This window comes from Typopeltis vanoorti, chromosome 16, assembly GCF_054136105.1.
Source record: "Typopeltis vanoorti isolate ZY-2024b chromosome 16, IOZ_Tvanoo_1.0, whole genome shotgun sequence".
Classification (NCBI taxonomy): domain Eukaryota; kingdom Metazoa; phylum Arthropoda; class Arachnida; order Uropygi; family Thelyphonidae; genus Typopeltis; species Typopeltis vanoorti.
Window position 1 is genome coordinate 72,908,161 of NC_143564.1, and position 21,562 is coordinate 72,929,722.

The following is a 21,562-nucleotide window of genomic DNA, read 5'->3' on the forward strand; positions in this document are numbered from 1 at the left end:
GATATATGATGGTACAGCAGCTGTGAAGCCCATACAGGCAGGTACAGCACCATCTTAAATCAACATAATACTATTTATTGGTTGTAGTGTAATTTTTGTCTTTGAACTGTGTGTATTCTCTCTCTCTCTCTCTCTCTGGTTTGTCCATTTTTTGGGGGGGGGAGGGGATGAAAAACCTGAGTTTCTAGGAGTGGAAAACTACCACCTTTATATGAGACTGGCTAATTCACCTGTTGGCTGAAAAGTCCTTATAAAAATTCTCAGCTTCCTAGATGGGATTTAAGCCCACACCATTCCTTTCACTCTGTATGTATCCTTTTAAAGTTATACTTAATTGCAGTATTATTCCTTTCAAAAACTGAAAATGAACTGAAGCAAGAAAATAAAATTAAAAGTAGTCATATCAGTGAATAATTTCAGTTTAAGTAAATTATGGGACTTTATATATGTCATTATAAATCATCATCATCATCATCAAATTCCTGCCATGTACCCTCAAGGGGTGTACAGGACAGTACTACATGAAAAAACTACATCATTACTAACTTCCTATCTACAATTTTCCTCCAAATCAGTCTGTTACTTGTCAAGACTCCAACATTATCAGATCTTATATTTCTATCGTCTAAGGCACTTTGTACCGTATCAATCCACCTATATCTTGGTCTTCCTCTGGGTCGTTTTCCTGCCAACCTGGCAGAGAACACTTGTTTTGCTAATCTTTCCTCTCCCATTCTATTTAAGTGACCATACCATCTGAGATTAGCTCTGCTAACACATTCCTGGATGCTGACAATGTCAAGTTCTTTCCTAATATCCTCATTTTTAATATGATATTGCCATTGATGCCATCTGTTCACGCCTCTAATCTTTCTCAGGACTCTCATATCTGCGGTCTCTAGTCTTTGGTCAAGTGTTTTACTTCTGACCCAGCTCTCAGATCCATAAGTTAAAATTGGTTTGAACACAGTCTTGTATACAGCTAATTTAGTGTTCCGACTAATTTCTTTCTTATTCCATATGAATTTATTCAATTGACTTCCCACGATACCAGCTTTGCTGATTCTGTTGTCTATTTCTATATTTAGTTTACCATCTTCAGTAAAAATTGTGCCTAAGTAGCTGAAATGTTTTACTTGTTCCACAGGTTCTCCATTCACAACACAGTTGACATTTTCAATGATTCTGCCTATTTTCATTGTCTTTGTCTTTTTATTGCTGACCTTCATACCATATCTATTACAACAGCTATTCAATTTAGTCAGAGAATCTTGCAGACTTGTAGCGGATTTATTTAGAAGTATAACATCATCCGCATAAAGCAAAGAGCTGACATTAACATCTCCAATTTTGATATCAGGTTTAATACCACATTCCTTCATAATGTGATCCATATAGATAATGAATAACAGAGGGGATAATGTACATCCTTGTCTCACACCAGATTTAACATTAAACCATCTTCCTGTACTTCCTTCAATTCTAACTGCTGACTCACAACTCAAATAAAGACTAAGTATTGCTTGATATAATGCCCCATTGACACCATATAACTGCAGCGTATTGAATAGCTTCTCTCTTGGCACCTTGTCATATGCCTTTTCCAAATCGACAAAACTTAAATACAGATCTTTGTTATATTCCCATGCTTTCTCGACTATTTGTCGTAAAGTGAAGATCTGATCCTGACAGCCTCTATTTGGCCTGAATCCAGCTTGTTCTTCACCAAGCTTTTCTTCCACAATTCTTCTCAACCGTTTCTCAAGTATACTTGCATAGATCTTGCCAGGAACACTCAGTAGGGAAATACCTCTGTAATTCTCACATTCAGTTTTATTTCCCTTTTTATATATGGGTACTATGAGAGCTCTACTCCAATCATCGGGAATTCGTCCCTCTGTCCAGGCTTTCTGAACTATGCAGTGCAGCCACTGTAAGACTCTTATACCACCATACTTTAGCATTTCTGGTCGAATATCATCTACTCCTGCTGCCTTTCCACATTTCAAGCCTTTGATGGCTTTGATGACTTTTTCTACTTCAACATATTTTCTACTTCAACAACCTACTTCAACAACGTCATTATAAATTTGAATAATAAATGACACACAATGTTAGAATTTCAGGACGAAAAATTAAAGGTACAGTAATAAAATTATATATATAGTAGGCACTGACCTTGTGAATGCACCATGAAAGCAATGGCCTGACTGGTCGCAATCTTCTTATTTCCCATGGTGTGTGTTAAAAAAACCTTTGGATTTTTGCATGGTCTTAAATCAAATCTAGATAACTAGCACTATCTTCACTATCTTATAAGAAAAATTAGAGCAAATGACAGACATATCAATATCTGCCATTCCACAAAGTGGCCTGGTAAATGTAAATGAGCAGACAAATAGGCATAGAATGATTATCTTTATATTTAGGCAATTAAGGATTTGAAATCAGTACATATATCTGTATGTTCTCTGACTAGTTTTTATCAATTTTGGGATGAAAAACCCGTTTCTCAGATTGAAAATGCTGTACATCTCATGAGATTGGCTAACTGAATTTAGTTAAAAAAAAGTCCTCATAAAAGTTCTTAAGATTTTAAACTGGATTTGAATCCATGCCTTTCCAAATGAGGAGCAAATGCCACAGCACGCTATAGAAGCAATGACCTGACTGGCCACAACTTACTCACTATGGTAGTAAAATATTACGAACATATCCAGTCCAACAATACATCTATTTCTGTGAGAAACTAGACTGAAAATATTGATGATGGTTACCCTCAATACCTTCAATATATATATTATTATTATTAAGAGAGACCTCCAGGAAGTCAGGGACTCATTAAGGGAGGCCACATACTACACGCACCAGCTATCATACTTATTCTTGAATTCATTCACACTGCTTGCACTCATAACATCCAATGGCAAACCATTCCAATCACACACCACTGTATGAGAGAAAAATTTAGCCCTTATCCCCTTCTTAGCGGCATTCCTTCTCAGCTTAGAAGGATGCCCTCTCGTCCTTTCCCCACCCTCCATAAATTGAAAAATTCATCAATTGAAATCCTGTATGAACCTTTCAGAAGTTTGTAAGTCTCAATCATATCACCCCTCTTTCTCCTGTTTGCTAGTGTCTGCAGTCTACAAATTCTCAATCTGTCTTCATAATCAGTATCCCACAATCCTGATATAAATTTTAATACTCTCCTTTACACTCTCTCCAATATATCAGAATCACAATGGAAACCAGGAGACCAGACCTGCACACAATAGTCCAAGTGAGGCCTTATCAAGGCCTTGTAAAGAGCAAAATGACTTCCTTATCTTTACATGGGAAACTTTATTTCAGCAAAGCAATTATCTTTTGAGTTATATTTGCAATCTTTGCTACATGGCCCCTGAACTTTAACTTCTTATCTATTAACACTTCAAGATCACTAGTCTCATCAGTTTCTTCAAGCATGATCTCACCAATATAATATGACATTGGATATCTAATCACACCAAAGTGAATGAATTTACATTCACTAACATTGAACTGACATCCATTTTCCCATGCCCACAATTCCAGCATATTCAAATCATTCTGCAACTACTGCATATCAGCAGTATTCCTGATTATCCTACCTCTCTTTGCATCATCATCGGCAAATAGCTGTATGTTGCTTGTCAAATCCTTCCTAATATCAGTAATGTACAGATTGAATAACAGTGGACCAAGCACTGATCCTTGTGGTACACCACTGGTTATCTTAAATCTTGCAGACTCACATCCCCCATATACCACTATTTGATATCTGTCAGTCAGCTATCCTCTTATCCATGCTAATATTCTATAATCCAAACCCATATTCTCCAATTTATGCAACAGTCTACCATGCTGTATTCTGTCAAAAGCCTTAGCAAAATCTAATAGTATCATGATGAATCCATTCCCCTTGTCTAGTTCAATGGTAACATTGTTGTAGAAGTGAGCAAGTTGCTAAAACATGACCTTCCCTTAGTAAACCCATGTTGCTCATTGCAAAGTAGAGATTCACTGTCGACCCATTTCTGAATGCAAGCCCTAACCAATTTTTTCAAAACATCACCACCACTCCTGAGATACTAATTGATCGATAGTTGGATACACACTGGTCTTTGCACCACCCTTGTGCAATGGAATTACCATACATTCTTTCCATTCCTGCGGAATCATCTCTGTTCTGAGACTCGTATTAAACAGACTGGTCAAAGGAATAGCCAGTTCAGATGAACACTGTTTTAGCACAGTGCTGATATCCCATCTTTTAGCAAGTGCTGATATCCCATCAGTCCCTATAGCTGAATTCTTATTTAGTTTGTGCAACAGCTCTAATACCTTGTCCTCATACATCTCAGTTTCTTCATCTAGTGAAGAGGCAGCAGTTAACTTAATGTTGCATACACTAGGTTGATAGCTTTTAACAAAATGGGCACTCATTAGTTGAACAACCTCTTCTGCATCTGTAACCTCACACCATCTGCATTTAGAAGAGTTATTCTTTCATATTCATTCTTTCTTTTACTTGCAGCATAACGATAGAATTCTTGTGGATTGTCTTTAGCATGCAGAGCCAGTTTCTTTTCATAATCAGACTTTGCTTTCTGTACAACAGTTGCGACTATTCTAGCCAGCTGCTTATAACATTCATAATGGACGTCATCGTTATGCACATGGTATTCCTTCCACATCATCCTTTTCTTACGAATCTCTCTTGCTTAATAAGATTACACATCCATTTGACTCCTACCCTATTTATTTGTCAAACTCTCGGGACACTCTGATATCGCATCATTTAAGAATTTTTTAAATGCTTCCCATGCACTGTCGATATTCTTCCCATCCATCAACTAATCCCATTCCACTCAACTTAGTATACTCCTCAGCTAGTCATAATTTCTTGCTTTGCAGTTCAGCATGTCACCTTTTCTGAATGGAACATTCATAAACTTAGTCGCTTCCCAAGTGAGTACCGCATGATCACTGTCACCAACTGGAGGTCGAGTAGTTAAGTCTTTAATTGAAACACCCTATGACACTATAATCATATCTAACACTCTTTGACCTCGAGTTCCTTCTGTCATCACATGCTGCTTGAGGAAGTTGTCCTGCAACAGCACAATAAATGCACTTTCATTCTCCTCATGAGATTCTGCTGTTTCCCAATCAATATTTGGTTAATTAGTCTCTCATTATGATTATTCTTTTCGTGCTCATCTTGTCTATTTGGTGATGCAATTCTTCATCACTAGCAACCGATCCACCAGGTGTGTAACAACAGCTCACTATGTAATTGATCTTGTTAGATGCCAACTCACACCAGATGGCTTCAAACTCACTTCCACATGAAATACTGTAAGTAGTAGTTTCAATCATAGGTCTCAACTCTAAATGGATTCAAGTCATCCGATATCATTAGCAGCATGCCTCCTCCTTTCCTATCTTCTCTATCCTTTCTAAAAAATAGTGTATCCTTTACACTCGATACCAGTTAGTATGTCTGATTCTCATATCCAGGTCTCACTATTGCTTATAATCTGAGGTCCCAACAAACTCTATCCCTTTGTTTCTGATACTCCTAGCATTCGTGTACAGACATAATAATCTACCTGCATGTTTTTTGTATACTCTTGTCTGCAGTCTGCATGACACAGTTGGACAACTTACAGATCTCTATTCTTCTCTAATGCCTTATACATGTAGACATCTTTACACATGTTTGATAGGTCTGAACCGGATGAACACAAAGTCGAAATCGTTCTCTGCTCTTCAACATTTCCATAACAAAGCCCATTTCTGTCATTACACAGTTATATAACTTTGTTGCTTTTATACTCACATTCTCACATTTCCTCCCTTTATAATTTAGTTTCCCTGACTCTCTGTGTCTCATACCAGTTCTCTAGACTCTAGACTCCTGATACCAAACACATTCAGTTGTAAGTCATCCCTCTTACACAAATCCAATCTTCCCTCAAACCCACTCCACACATCCAAAAACTTGCATCCATTCCTTCTACATAGCTTACGCATTGAATTGTTTGCCATCATAGCCCTTCTTAATTCATTTTTATCAAATAGAGGTAAAATACTGATGATTTTTCACTTTCTCACTCTTCATGCTCATCTCTTCCAACAACCCTTTCATGTCCTCTCTAATACTGATCTTATCACTAGTTAAGTCATTAGTGCCTACTACAATTATGATTTCGTTTACTTTCCTTTTCTGTTTTTGAATTGTTTCCTTTATATTCTTAATTTTTTCTCCAGAAAAACTCGAAGTTATAACTCACTTATCGATAGCATGTTTTATTATAGAGACACCATACCAAATAACTTCTTTCTTTCTTTTTACAAACAACTTCACTTACCTGATTTCCATGACTTCCTGACTTACCTGTTTCTGTGCTTTGTTGTTTCTTATTTTGCTGATTAATTTTCTTTTTCTCCCTATGCTCATTTAAACACCTCTCAACTTTTTCTAATTCCCGCATCATCTCTCTGATGATCTGCTTTAACTTTGCTATTTTGGAGGTTAATTCATTTTCATTAACTTCCTCCACATCTCCAATAACCTCATTAGCAGGACTAGCCTTCTTGTTCTCGCCTGCGGTGCTCTTTTTAGCATTACGTTTCTTGTGCATTTTTGGCGCAATTTTAAACTTATACTTATTGTTGAAATTTCTTAATAAAACTATGCTATCTTCTTCTTCTTCGCGTTATTCCCGCTTCCTATGCAGGGTCCGCGTGTTACTTAGATGCGACTACCTGTTAGTACTACTCCCAACCGACCCGTCACCTGGTCTGCCGCTGGGGGGATATATTTTTGACTGTAGAGGTGTATGTTCACGGGGCCGGTTTGCCTGTTTGCGGGATGAAAAACGCCAGATAAACTGGCGGAAAAAACCCTACTGACCGCGCCCAAGACCGGCTAACTTGGCTATGCCTGAGGAAGATCCTCAAATTCCTGACGTCTACAACGGGAATCGAACCTGGGACACTCCTTCCCCAGGCATATGGTTGCGAAGCGCAAAGCCACTAGGCTAACCGCGCGGTCAATAAAACTATGCTATAAAATACTAAATACAGTAAAAACACTAAAATCTACAATAATATACTATAAAACAGACAAATATCACCAATTTTACATGACCACTAAATTCACCGACAACCACAATCTAAAAAAAATAGTAAGTATATTACCTTGATATGATAAAAATGAATTAAGAAGAAGGGCTATAATGGCAAATGATGATGCATAGGCTGTTTAGAAGGAATGGATGCAAGGTTTTGGATGTGTGGAGTTTGAGAGAAGATTGGATTTGTATAAGAGGGAAGGCCTATATTGAATTTGCTTGGCATCAGGAGTCTTGAAAAATTATTGATATAAGACTTAACACAGTCGCGGAAACTGAATTCTGATGTGAGGAATCGTGAGAATCTGTGTGTAAGAGCGACAATGTTATGTAACTATGTTAATGATGGGAATAGTTATAACAGATAAAGATAATTATTACAGATACAGATAAAAAAGGAAAAAAATGTAGAAGTTTTAAAATTGAAACAATAGTTTTGTGCAATAAATGTAAAATCAAAGATACAAATAATGGTGTCTTCAGAACATTCACCGAAACAGGTTTGCAGAAAGACAAATTCACTGAATGTCAATTTTTTCAAAAAAATTTAGGAAAAAAAAAATTAATGAAAGCCAATTTCATCATAAAAACAATTCATTATATTCATTAACTATTAACCAATAATTTTCAAATTAACAACTTTTCATAACTCAATGAAGCAGCTTTTTTTAATGAAATGTTACTTGAACATTTTTGTAAGAAGCTCTAACAACTTCCTAAGAGATAGATGAGTAGGCATGGCCATTGAGGCTTTTAAGCATTGTTTTTGTTTTATTTTAAATTATTGTTCTATAATATTACAAATGACAGGAATAGAGGAGTTTAAACTTATTTCAACTGTTACTATTGCCATTTTCGAGACGTTGTTCTCTTGATGTTCGAATCCACCATCTTGTTAAAAGTCACTTCATAAAATAAAGGAAAACTAATTGTAAATTGATCACTGATCTAAGGGTAGAGAAATTTCTATTATACTGCGCCACTCTATCCTTAGATAAGTCTATATGAAATAGTAGGATCAATTCAAAATTAGTTAGCAGTCTTTTTATTCATTCAGGCCGAAGTATTTATTTTCTCTCTTTGGGATTCCCGCTAGATTCGAATTTTTGTGAACGGTGCAGTAAAAAGAATTTCAGGCAAATACAACAGTTAGGTTAACAAATAAAGCATTTAATATAGGTCATATAACACTTACATAAATTTTACTTCTAATTTTAAACAATAGAAATAAGTCAAACATTAAGTCAAGTCAATTACATTAGCACAATCTTCCAAGTCTTCACATACACCTTCTTAGCTTCTGGGTTATAAAGTTTTTACACTTAAATGAATATAATAGAACATCCAATCTAATTAGTTTTCACACATTTTTCAGTCATGCTATAAGTTCAAAATATTACAGGATCTAATAGCTGAAAATATCTTTCAAACAATTCCTATCTCTAACTCTCAATCACGAAGGGTTTCCACAGTTAAAGTTAATAATTCACTATGATAGACCTTACCGGAAATGGTTCCTAGAACATCTATTATGTTGTGAGCAAACTTCTGGAATTTACTTATCACACTTAAAGAATAAAAACACATCTACAAAACTTATCCGCAGTTATACTTAAAGCACTATCAATTACGCTTCAGAATTCTTGACATCAATTAGGGCACTTCAACTATCCTTATTACCACTCATAAATTAATTAAAACACTGTGAGGTTCTCTTTAGGGCAAATCGGAAATAAGCTGCAATACTAGATCAGCTGGGTTTATTCAGAATTCTTCCTTGAATGTTCAGCTTTTTACTTTATCTGATTGTAGCTTTAATTTTCCTTCTATTATTACTGCTGATTTCAATTTCAACTAACTATAAAATTCGTTACATTCTTGCTCACTTATAAAAATTATCCACTTAACTCCTACCCTTAAGAACCTTTTATTTACTTCTACTTCTTTAGTTTATCACCTTACTTCCTTTTACTTCCCAGTTTCCGTCCCCTCTACTTACTTTTTTCATTATTTTTTTTATTCTCTCTTTAGCCCACGCTCTGTTCCACTCGCACTCGTTTATTTTACGCGTCTCCATGACAACAGACAAACATAAACATTCTCGCCAATGTTAGACAAGGCTTTTATTCGCTTTAAAACTTTCTTATATGCCATTCTTTTTAATATGAAATTCAATTTTACCCTACTCTAGACTAAATAGTGATCACTTCCAATTTCAAATCCTCTGGACACTCTGGTGTCCTGCACCAGGGAGAAAACATCACTATCAACAATAACATAGTCAATGAGACTTTTCTTATTCCTTGCTTCTTCTCTCCATGTGAATTTGTGCACATTTTTATGTTGGAACATGGTGTTAGTAATAACCAGTCCATGTCCTGAGCAGAAATCCAACAAATATTTGCCATTATTATTAGCTTTGCTCTTTTCTCCAAATTTTCCCAAAATATTTTGTATGTCTGACAATCATTTCCTACTCTGCTATTTAGATCCCCAAAAAAGGAACAACTTTTCCTTTTTCATTGTGTCAGTTGCTTTCTCTAAAGCATCAAAAAATTCCTCCACTTCTACCTTAGTAGAACCTTCTGTGGGACCATAGGCACAAATAAGTCTCATTGTCCAATTCCCCATTCTGATATTTGCCCACATCACTCTACTTAAGACTGCCTGCCATTCAAGAAGATTAGCCTCATATTTTGTGTTGAATATTATGGCTGCTTCTTCTTTTCCTTGATTGTCATTGCCTAAATATAACATTTTTTATTTATTGCTCAGAAAGATCTCACCAGTTTTTGTCTTTTTTGTTTCAGTCAACCCTATTATGTTGATCTGGTAGTTATCTAATTCCTCAGCTAGCTCCATTTCTTTGCCATTCAGGCTTCTTATGTTGATAGTACCGATCTTTAACTCTGGTGATATTGAGTTGGGGGTGTGCTTTCAGATTTGTTCCAGTAGCTGACTTTTGGCTGTTCGCCCTGGTTCCCTGGTAAAAACAACAGGGGCCTTGTTTAACCAGGCCCCAGCTGGCATGCAATTTTGTCATGTTGTACCATCATTTTGTATACTGGTTTAAGCCAATAAGAATACAATTTGGTCGGTTAAATCCCAAATTGACAGCCCATCCTCGTTCGTTCAGTATGGAGGTAGATACCCAACAGGGTGCACCTTGAGAAGGTGAGGACTGGACATTAGGTCAGAAGCCCTGGTCGGTTCTCCGCATTGCTTTAAAGGCTATGTGGAGGTCTCCTCCTAGTTATACAGCTTTGACCTTTTTTTTTTAATTATCCACACAAAACAAATTAAAATAGAATAAGTAAGTAAAAATTATGAACTAAAATGGATATTTAAAAAAACCAACAAATAGTGGCAGAATGCTCTTCCATGAACATTCTGCCGCTATCATGGGAAAGATATAGTTTTGGCCATGTGTTCGATTAATAGCAGGGCACTGGAAGATTCTATCTGTTAAGTTTGTGCATAGCGAAAACAGGGAAACCTCATTCTATCAAGGAAAATTTACTACTTCCAGCTATAAAAGATGTGGTAAAAACTATGTTTGGCAACATGTTGATTTGATTCCTCTTTCAAATGACACTGTCGGTTGCAGAATTAATGATATGTCAGATGACGTAGAATCTCAGTTAATTGAAAGAGTTAAGCCCTTATTATGCATCATAAATAGACAAAACTACTGATGTTACAAATGATACACAGTTAATATGCTATGTAAGATATGCGCATAAACAACATTCATGACAATATTCTGTTTTGTAGAACTTTGTCATCTCGAACAACTGGAGAAGAAATATTTCACACTCTCAATAATTACATAATACACAAAGGGATCCAGTGGGAAAAATGCATGGGCTTCTGTTCGGATGGAGCTCGCAACCTTACAGGAAGTAGCTCCGGATATGAATTGGGTACATTGTTTCATACATATGGAAGCATTAGCTTCCAAAGGAATGCCACCAGAATTTAAAACTGTGCTATACAATATTGTAAAGCTAGTTAATTTTATCAAGGCGCGACCATTAAATAAAAGGTTATTTTCAGCACTCTGTGATGAAATGTGTAGTGAATATATAAAACATTTGCTTCAATCTTAAATTCGCTGGCTTTCCAGGGGCAAAGTACTAACAAGGTTATTTTATTTAAGGCAGAAAGTTTTATTGTTTGTAAATGAACGTAATTCTGATTCCACATCACTCCTTGTTGACGAACCATGGTCATCGACACTATTCTGTCTTTCAGACATTTTTTCGAAATTAAATGAACCAAATCTCTCCTTTCAGGGAAATTCTTTAACTGTTCTTGATGCCTACGACAAAATAAAGGAATTCAAGAAAAAACTGGTGTTATGGATTAGTTATGTAAAAGACAGACAATTTGCACATTTTCACATTGGAATCCTTTTTTAGTGGAAAATGATATTTTTGTTGATTCTGATTTCTAGAAAGGGTTTGTGACCACCTTAAAACTCTGAAAAAGAATTTTGAAACATATTTTCCGAATAACTTCTATAAGAAATTTCTGTGGGTTCGCGATCCATTTCAGGCTTACAGTCACGAAAACGACCTTTCGTTATCGAAAAAAAAGGTTAATTGAGATTTCAAGTGACTGGGTTTAAAATGCAATTCCAGTGAGAAGTGAATTTCCCGAATTATGTGAAGCAGCATTGAAAATCATCATGCAGTTTTCTCCAATCTATCTTCATGAGAAAGGATTTTCATCGCTCCTTCAAATAAAAACAAAATACAGAAATCATCTTTTTTTTTTTGTGTGTATGTGTGTGTGCGCGCCGATCTTTGACGGAAGTTAAAACCAATATTGAGCCAGATATCCAACAACTCTGCAACGGCCAAGAAGCCCAACCATCTCATAGTAGTAACATAATTATATTATACTATTTATTTGTATAATGAAAATTAAAACTTTGTTCAATGATGATACTTTTAATCGTTTAATTCTAATTTAATTAATTTTGTTTCCAATACGTATTCAAAATGCTTTTAGATTTAATTTATTATATTATAAATGGCACAGTTTTTACCAAATGTTGGTAATCCACACATAGGTTTTTTAAAAAAATCACTTAACTTAGTGGTCCGTAGAATTGTTTTAGGCATTTTACTAGTCCTTGGGCTTAAAAAGGTTGAAAAATGCTGCACTAGTGTAATATCCAACCTCATCCAATCTACTTTTACCTTGATACGTCTAGATGTGGACATATCAAGGTCTTAAAAAGAGGAATAACAACTAACATATCTCTACTTGTTAATGTGTTCTTTCAACAGCCAAGTAATCTTATGATCTAAGATTCCTTCCATAATCAACTTATCATGCAGAAATCTACCAAATAGCTTTGCAAAATTTAAGTATACTACTGTGCATTCATCTCCTTTGTCCAAAGCTGTTACCTTATTGTATTAAGTGAATAGATTACTAAAACATTACCTTCCTTTAGCAAATCCATATCTCCATCAAAGATAATACCATTGTTGTCAACCCAATTCTGGATCCTGGTTCTCACCAACCTCTCCAACACTTTAACCACAACAACTGACACACAGATATGCCTATAATTTGATGCTTGAATTCTGTCATCCCTTATGAAGTGACACAATCTTGCCTTCCTTCCAATCCTTTGGAACTCGACCCAGTGGAAGACTGATATTAAACAAATATGTCAAGGCAGATGTCAACTCCCTGGCACATTCCTTCAAAATACGTGGTGATATATTATCAAGTCCCACAGTCTTATTAACATCAAGTTTGCTCAATTCCCCATATGTCTTGCTCACTGACAGTCAGTCTCTCCTCGTTATCATCCCACTGCTCTCAAACTCACCATGTTGTCATATTCACAAGAATGAAAGACCTTTATGAACTGCTCATTAAATATCTCAACTATATCCTCTGCAGCAGTTGTTCGTATACCATTTTCTCCAATCAATGTCATTCTTCCATAATCATTCTTTTTTTTTTTTTTTTTTTTTTGGATGGCTACATATCGAAAGAACTCCTAGGATTCTTTTTTGGCTTCATTAGCTAACTGCTATTCACACTGAACTTTTGCTATCCCTACCAACTGAGTCACCTTCTTTGTAATCCTCATGGAACTGATTATTACCACTCCTCTTATGTTGCCTCCATAATGCCTTTTTCCTCTGTATCGCATGCTTGATCTCTTCTTCATCCATTTCACACCTACCTTATTTAAGCTTTTGATCCTTGGAATACATTTAGACATTGCTTCTACTAGATAGTTCTTGAATATCACCCAAGCAGCACTGATCTCCTTTCCAGCCAACTCCTCATTCAATGCTATACATGCAAGGTGTCTCCTGAGCTTCTTATAATTACCAGTCTTGTAATTCCACATATACCCTTTCCTCACAGGCATACTCACACTGCTGGCAACCACCCAGGTAATCACTTTATGGTCACTCACACCAACTTGAGGGTAATTTGACATCTCATTTCTGATAACATCCTGTGATGAGATGATCAAATCCGACACCCTCAATCCTCGTGTGCCCTCTCTTACATACTGTCTGTGGTAGTTGTCCCTCAAAAACTTGAGAAACTCATTTTCTTTGCTATCAGTTGCTATAATTTCAGAATTAAATTTGCCCTTTCCTTATTTGCTTGGCTAATTTGATTATACATTTCACGGTCACTACCATCCACATTACTAGATTACCCTCTATCTCATGCCATACTTCCTCAAAACCACTGCCACTATTTCCCTCTGCCTTGAATGGACATAACTCTTTCTCTATAATCAATAGCACTACCCTCACTCCATTTTTACCCTTTCTATCCTCACAAAACACATCATAACCTTCCATCCCTATTCGTGTCAGGATGTCACTCTCATTCAGCCATGTCTCATTTATTCCAACAGTTCTTTGGTGAACAGACTCAATCAATGCAATCATTTTATTGGTCTTGTTTCTTAACACTTCTAGCATTTGTATACATACAAACATAACAGTTTATTCCTGGATCTTAACAAGTTTCACTAATAATAATTTCACTGATACTCATTAGATGTGACTTCTCCATACTTAACTCTGGTCATTTTCTTTTGCTTATTATTCATCTTAGAATCTTCTTCTAATCCAACTCTTTTCCCTTGATCCAAGGTCATCGCCTTCCTTTTCTGTCTACACATGCATTCACATCTTAAAGCATCAACTTTCTCACACTGTGTTCCCGTGTCCACCCTGAGCCCACCCGTTTCCTTCTTTGTCTTGCACGCTTGTACTCTCATTCTCTTATACTCATGCTACCCACTTCCTCATTCATAACTCTTTTTTATAGTCACTCCAAGAGAGTCATTCATAACTCTCTTTTTTATTTACTCTCCCATTCTTTCACACTGCTTCTTACTTGAGCAGATTCATTCTCTACACTCATTTCTCTGTCTTCCAGCAGTCTCTGCAATGACTCACACCCAAACCCTTCAATTCATCCTTCAAACCACACATTAACAAACTGCACTCCCTTCTCCTCACACATTTCTGCTAACATGTTATTCACAATCTTCACTCTCCGGCTCATTTCATCACTATCATACCTGGGAAACACACTGATTACTTTCCCTATCATGCTATTATCTTTTATCCTTCTCAACAACTGACTGATATCTAATCTTATGAGTTCCTTTTTCCCAGTGAAGTCATTTGTCCCTATTACCACTACCAACTCTTTTGCTTGCTTACTACTCATATCCAATACTTCAATCACTCTATTCATATTACCTCCAGGAAAACAAACCTTGTTCACCTTCTCATTTACCACACCTCTAATAACTGAATCCCCATACAATGCCACTTGCAGGTCTTTCATTCTCAAATACTATTAATTTCACTCCACATCCATTTCATCTCTTGCATCATCTGAACCAACTCAGCTTTCAAATCTCGTACCACATTTTCACTCTCATTCACTCTCTCAATTTTATTGCCAGCCATACATGCTTGTTCATTTTCAACACTGCTCGCTACTTTACCTTTAATTGCACTCTGTTTTTCAACTTTGCTACATTTGTATTGCTTTTGTCATTCTCACTATCGTTAAGTTCATCAGATCACTCATTCACTTTTTCAAAACTTTTTTTTCACTGCTCTTTTACACTATCCCTCTTTGCTATCAGACAAACACTCATCCTCCTTGTGGCATTCTTGCTAGTAACACTTTCAGTTACCAATACGCTACCACTCATTCAGATCACGCTTTGCACACACCTTTCTTCCATCTGCCTTAAATATCCATAATTTATCTACATAATTGAATGAATACATATAGCACACCTCACATTTCACGAAACAATTAAATCAAATTTAAATTCCTGCAGAGATAAAGCTGCCACCATCTTTCCTTTGCTGGTTACTATACTCCACATTAAGTGTAACAATTTTGTAAACAATGCAAGTACACAACTTTTGCAGCAACTCTTACTCATAAACACACACTTATTTACAATTAATTATTCCAAAAAATTTATCTAAAATGGGTGTCTTTACACAAAACTTCCAGAAAAATGTCACCTGGTGATTTTTTTAAAGCAAAGATTCAGCTTATTCCTTAGGATAGTATGATCCACTAGTGAATCACTATGTATTACAATCGGAACATCATACATACTCTCCAGATGCGTGTGTGTATAAAGTGCTGACTTTGAGCAAGGCTAATGTTTTTTGAGCATTTCTTTATTAATTACTTTTTTAGCAGTGACTTTCTTATAAAAGTTTTAAAAAAAAAATAAAACAGAGCACATTATTCTTAATTTAATACTGTTTAGCACCTTCTGTTGTTTTCCAGAAGGTGTGAAAAGGATTTCTCTTCGTGCTAAATGCTCTTTTTTTTTATCTCTTGACTATGCTGATGCCATTTTACAACTTTGAATTTTGCAATTTGGAAGAAACAGATTTAAAAGCTGCTTCTTCCAAATTGAGGGATCTGAACTGATAATAAAATGAATTTTTTAATACTTTTTGATAAAATAAATAATAAAAATTATCAAATATCATATTTACTTCAAAGAAAGTGCATCATCGACATCTTCACAGCCCTCTGGATCAATGCTAAATACTAAATGAGTATTTCGAAGGTCTCTTCTTTTATTTATTTCATGCTGCTTAACTTTCCATGGTTTATCAGCAGAATTAGTAGGAAGTTCTGCAAGCTAAGTAAAATTTCAATTTTCGAAACTGAAATGTTATTTTTCTCAAGATAAATAATATTTATACAATATATGTAACCAAAGATGTAAATTTATAAAATGTAAATTTCCATAAAGTTGCAGTGCCTGATTATGCATAAAGAGATCAAATTATAGAATATAAATATGTTAAGAAAGAAATCTGTTACCAGGCTGAATTACCACAGACCACTTGCCTTGGAAAGAGAGTTCTATGTGAATTTTATTATTTATTTTGTACAAGAATAACTTTTCTAAGTTATTCTTGTACTGATCAGATTACTAAAATAATTATGAAACGAAGGCCATCACTCTCCATTCCATTCTAAATCTCACTCAGTAGCCAAACCTTAATTTTCCCAAGCAATCTAAACAAAATCAATTTTTCATAGATGGCTTAAGACACTAAGCTTGCCTGCACAATGCTCACAGCTATAATAAAACCAGAATCACAGAACTCCCTTACATAAGAGAAATTTTCTCTTATGTAAGGCCTTCTAGTCTTTTGCCAAGGTATCAGGTACTTCTACTTCAAACAACATGAAAATATCATCTGCAGAAAAACTGGCCTCTAGCATCATTCCTCTCCACCAACTTCTGTTGAACAGAATTAAGCAGATCCTCTCCTATTCTACCAAAAACAATTCACTGCATGCATCATTTGATCTTTTAGCAAAAAGACATTTCAGAATTTTTGAATATATTGTACTCCCTGGCTATAACTCTTATGTCTTATTACATTAATTCTGATGTAACTAGCATATATATGATCAAAAATGTTTTTTTTTATTATACTAGTTTCTGACACACACAATGGCATACTTTATCAGAAATACAGAATTTTAATAATCTGAATATAAATAAAAGATGAACGAGTCTTGAAACAAACCAAGATTAAAGAGATCACTGTTAAAATTGATTGATGATTTATGCTGCATAAGATTAATCATAACTAGTCCTGTAACTTTCAGGCATTTTGTTGGAAGTTTTTCCACTTGGTTATACTATAAATTAAAGATACCAAGAAATTATATACTTGGTTTAATCCTTTATCTGAGTGTAAGCAAACAAAGTTTGCACCTGAAGTATTTCCAGGACTGCAGCAGCTCGTACATAGAAGCCAATGACCTTACATCACTTGCCTTAGTATCCCATAATGCAAAGCATATATCCTTACAGACATGTATAATGCTATGCATTATGGGAAGGATCACCACCCAGACTAGTTTCGACCTTTATTGAGGTCTCATCAGTGGGAGCCAGACCCAGAGGTGATAGTAAGGTTGAAGTAATGCAGAAGCCATATTTTCAAATACGAGTAGCCAAACTTCCAACAATTACCTCTAATCTAGAGTATTTTACATTACTGATACAATAAACAACAAGGTTTATTTGATCTTAAGGTCTTCGAATCAAAGATGCTTAGGATCAAAGATCCTAAGCATCTTTGATCTGCTCATGAACTGAAATTTACAGTAGGTTTTGATGGATGTTATGCAGAATAGATCAACAATGAACATGCATGTGATAACAGCAATATCACCTGACAAATTTAATAGTGATTCTCTTAATACTAGTTTATGTTTCAAGATTAACTCTGCTTTTGTATATATTCAATTTGTTGAAACTATATTCCTGAGGAAGTATGTCATAATGTGTAATAAACCAGCAGAATAAAAAGCATTTTTGATGATATGCTGGTTATACTTGAATTTACATAACAAGGTTATCAGTGACAACCATAGAAGCTATCATCTGTCATGTGTCCATCCACAATATGGAAATAATCCTAAATATTCGGCCTGTATGGCTGAAGTAAGAAGACCCCAATATCTATTTATGGTTTTGTTGAAGAACTAGCTGAAACCATCAGACAAGAAAGGGGATCTGATATTCTTGCTGTAGTAAGAATATCAAATCCATTTTCATTGTTTTATGTGATTCCCACTCACAAAAGGTTGTAAGCTTATAGTATCGTAGCACAGTGAGTGAGTTAGGGTGTTTTCTATTTTATTTTTATTAATTTTTTTTGTATTTTTATTTATTTTTTTACATAGTTCAAAAAACTCTGCTCTACAGACCAAACATGGAACTTTTTTAAGCCACTACAGGCTAAGTAAAAAATAAGCCCTCAAATAAGCAGGGTGGTGGTCTCACACTGGGCAATGGACTTCTTTTCCCAGCTAAAGACAATCATAAGTATCCATGCCCACAACAGGATTCAAATTCATAATCTGTTGGTTGGAGAGCAAATATGCTAACCACTCAGCAAATGAGGATGGCAAATTGGTTTCAGCCAGTCCTTCATCAGCTATCACAAACAAGCAGAGGACTAATGTTTAATGAAATGAAAACAGCATAATTAAGCAAAAAGCAAGTTTAATAGGTTCAAATATTTTGTCTCTATCACAGAGACATCATCTGGGATACAATACAAACATTGTAATAACACACACAAATACGAGCAACAAGTGAAAGGTGTTAAACTAGAAGTCTGATATCTTCAACTTATTGTCTGTTTGTGTGTGTGTGCACGCTAGCTAGTCTTGGAGGCTTAAGAATTACTGCTTCCCAAATCTTGGGAAGTTTCATGCAACCATATTTATTTAGATTTGGTTGGTTTTGTAAATCTGCTGCTGATTTGAAAAAGTCTTTCATGTTTATATTTACTGCAGTTCAGCATAGTAGTTTTTTCTCATGTGATTCTGTGCATGGTGTCCAAGGTATGGTCAGCTAGACCAGGATGATCACAGTTATGGTGGCAAATGACTCTTGTGTTTTTCAAGGTAGATGCTAGATGATCTCCTGGTATGACCATAATACAACAAGCTGCAAGAACAAGAGACTTTGTACATGTGGAAGAGAGAAAGAGAAAGAGAAGGAAAGAGAGCCTGATTTTTAGCACAACATACAAGGAAAAATCATCTTCATATGCGGTCTGAAAGCAGTGCAGAGATTTTATTTCTTTAAAGTTAGCGCCTCCGTAGCGCAATTGGAAGAACGACGGTACGTTGTGCCCTTCGATTAGAAAAGGCCTAAGTTCGATTCTCATCATGATGGAAGGAATCTTTATATGGACTCTTTCAACTGAAGGTGAGTTAGCCGATCTCATACGGAGGTAGCAGGATTTTTTTCTCCCAGAAACTCAGGTTTTTCATCCTGCATACAGACAAATCGGCCCTTCAGAACACATACAATTTACAGACGAAAAGTACTAGCTGTGGTGGGCAGTAGATGGCATTGATGAAGGTGATTGATAGTAGAGGTTCTGTGTAGTAGTGCAGATGGAGAGTTGTACAATAGGTGTCCTCCTTCGATGAGTCTTCAGACTCCTTGGAGGTGTCAGGAATAATAATAATAAGTTCTGACTATTTTTAATGTGGTGCCCTAGATATTTATTTATCGTATGGGTACACAGCAAGTACAATAAAAATTAAATGGCAATCTTAAGAAACAGAATATAAAATATATGTATATATAAAATCATAAAAATAAACCATTGCACATAATTACATAGTGAGTCATCATTTGAATTATAAGTTTATGTCCACATTCATCAGCCACTCAGCTGTCTTTGTTCAGTGGTGTTGTATAGATAAAAACTGGACACGACACCAATGGGCTACTGTACTCTTTACAGATGATAGTCGTTTTAGTCTTTCCTCTGATTCTAAACAACACTTGATCTGCCGTGAAAGTGGTACTGTTTACCATAAATTATAAATTAAAGATGCCAAGAAATTATATTCTTGGTTTCATTTTATCCAAGTCTAAACAAAGATTGCATGTAAATTCACTTTACAAGTGGGCTACTTGTATATAAGAGGCTAATGACTTCACATCAATTGCATTAATGTGAAGTCATTAATGAGGATATCTCGACAAACTGTGTGATAATACTATACATTAGTATTACATAATACAATGCACATTATCCTTATGGACATGTGTAATACTATGCATTATGGGAAAGGCAACTACCAAGACCAGTTTCAACCTTTATTCAGGTCTCATGATTGGGAGCCAGACCCAGAAGTGATATCAAGGTTGAAGTGATGCAAAAGTCATATTTCCACATACGCCATATTTCCCCAAGTCATATTTCCACATCTAATCAAGATTACTCATTAATTAATGAGTAATCTTGATTAGACTTTCCCAGATTTTTGATATAGATATACAGTCATTATGATTCAGGTTGGGGCGATGGAGCAAGGCCTCCACGCTTTCTTTGAACAAACGTTTGAACCTATAACGGGATCTATGTAAGAGGCGAGTCCTGGACCAAAAGATGCTGTGGTCAGTTTCAATCCGTGTTGAGCCAATCCAGACTTTTCAGGTTTGTTGTGAAGAATGGAGGATTGAAACATCCTTGAAACAACAAACCTTCTTACTAAAACTCTGGATTAGAGAAAGATGCTGAAACTAGAGGAAGAAAAAGAATATCATGGTTTGACAACATCATGACGTGGACAGGAAAGAGCAGTGCACAACTGCTCAGATTAGCACAAGACCGCAGTTTGTTCGCCCAGATGGTCGCTGACCTTCGATAGAAGATAGCACAATCAACGAAATTTCCGGAAAACTGAGGAAAAAGCAAATAGTGTCTCTAAGAGACGAAAATGGAAAAATAGTTCTAGAAGAAGAGAATAAAGCACAGATTTGGATAAAATATGTAACAGAACTTTTCAATGATACTAGACAGAAGCCTATAAATATAAAAGATAACATTCAAGGACCAGCAATCATGAAATGTGAAATAGAGAATGCTATACGAACAAGTAAAACAGGAAAAGCCAGTGGACCAGATGGTGTGCAAACAGAATTTTTAAAATTAATAGAACCAGATAACATCAAACTTCTTGAAAAACTATTTAATGAAATATATGAAAGTGATGAATTTCCATCAGATTGGCTCAAATCTACATTTATCACTATCCCAAAGAAACCCAAAGTGAATTCCTGTGGTGACTTCCGACTTATTAGTCTAATGAGCCAAACATTAAAAATATTTTTGAAAGTAATTCAGAATCGCATTTATAGAAAAAGTGAAGAAACTCTAAGTGAAACACAATTCGGCTTTCGGAATGGTTTTGGTACTAGAAAGGCCCTTTTCTGTACCCAAACATTGATACAAAAATGCATAGAAAAACCGAAGTCTGTCTTTATGTGTTTCATAGATTTTGAA

The 21,562-nt window shown here is 35.6% G+C and overlaps 1 protein-coding gene across 5 annotated transcripts in view; it reads right to left on the bottom strand.

Annotated features, from left to right (window-relative positions):
• The window catches only part of LOC150098127 (DIS3-like exonuclease 1), a 412,479-nt gene that overhangs the window by 179,446 nt on the left and 211,471 nt on the right, over positions 1-21,562 (bottom strand). For all 5 annotated transcript variants that reach the window (XM_090406105.1, XM_090406104.1, XM_090406103.1 and 2 more), the window contains exon 11: positions 16,211-16,359. In XM_090406105.1, coding sequence (XP_090262231.1) covers positions 16,211-16,359 — 149 coding nt within the window. The remainder of the gene's footprint in view (positions 1-16,210; positions 16,360-21,562) is intronic.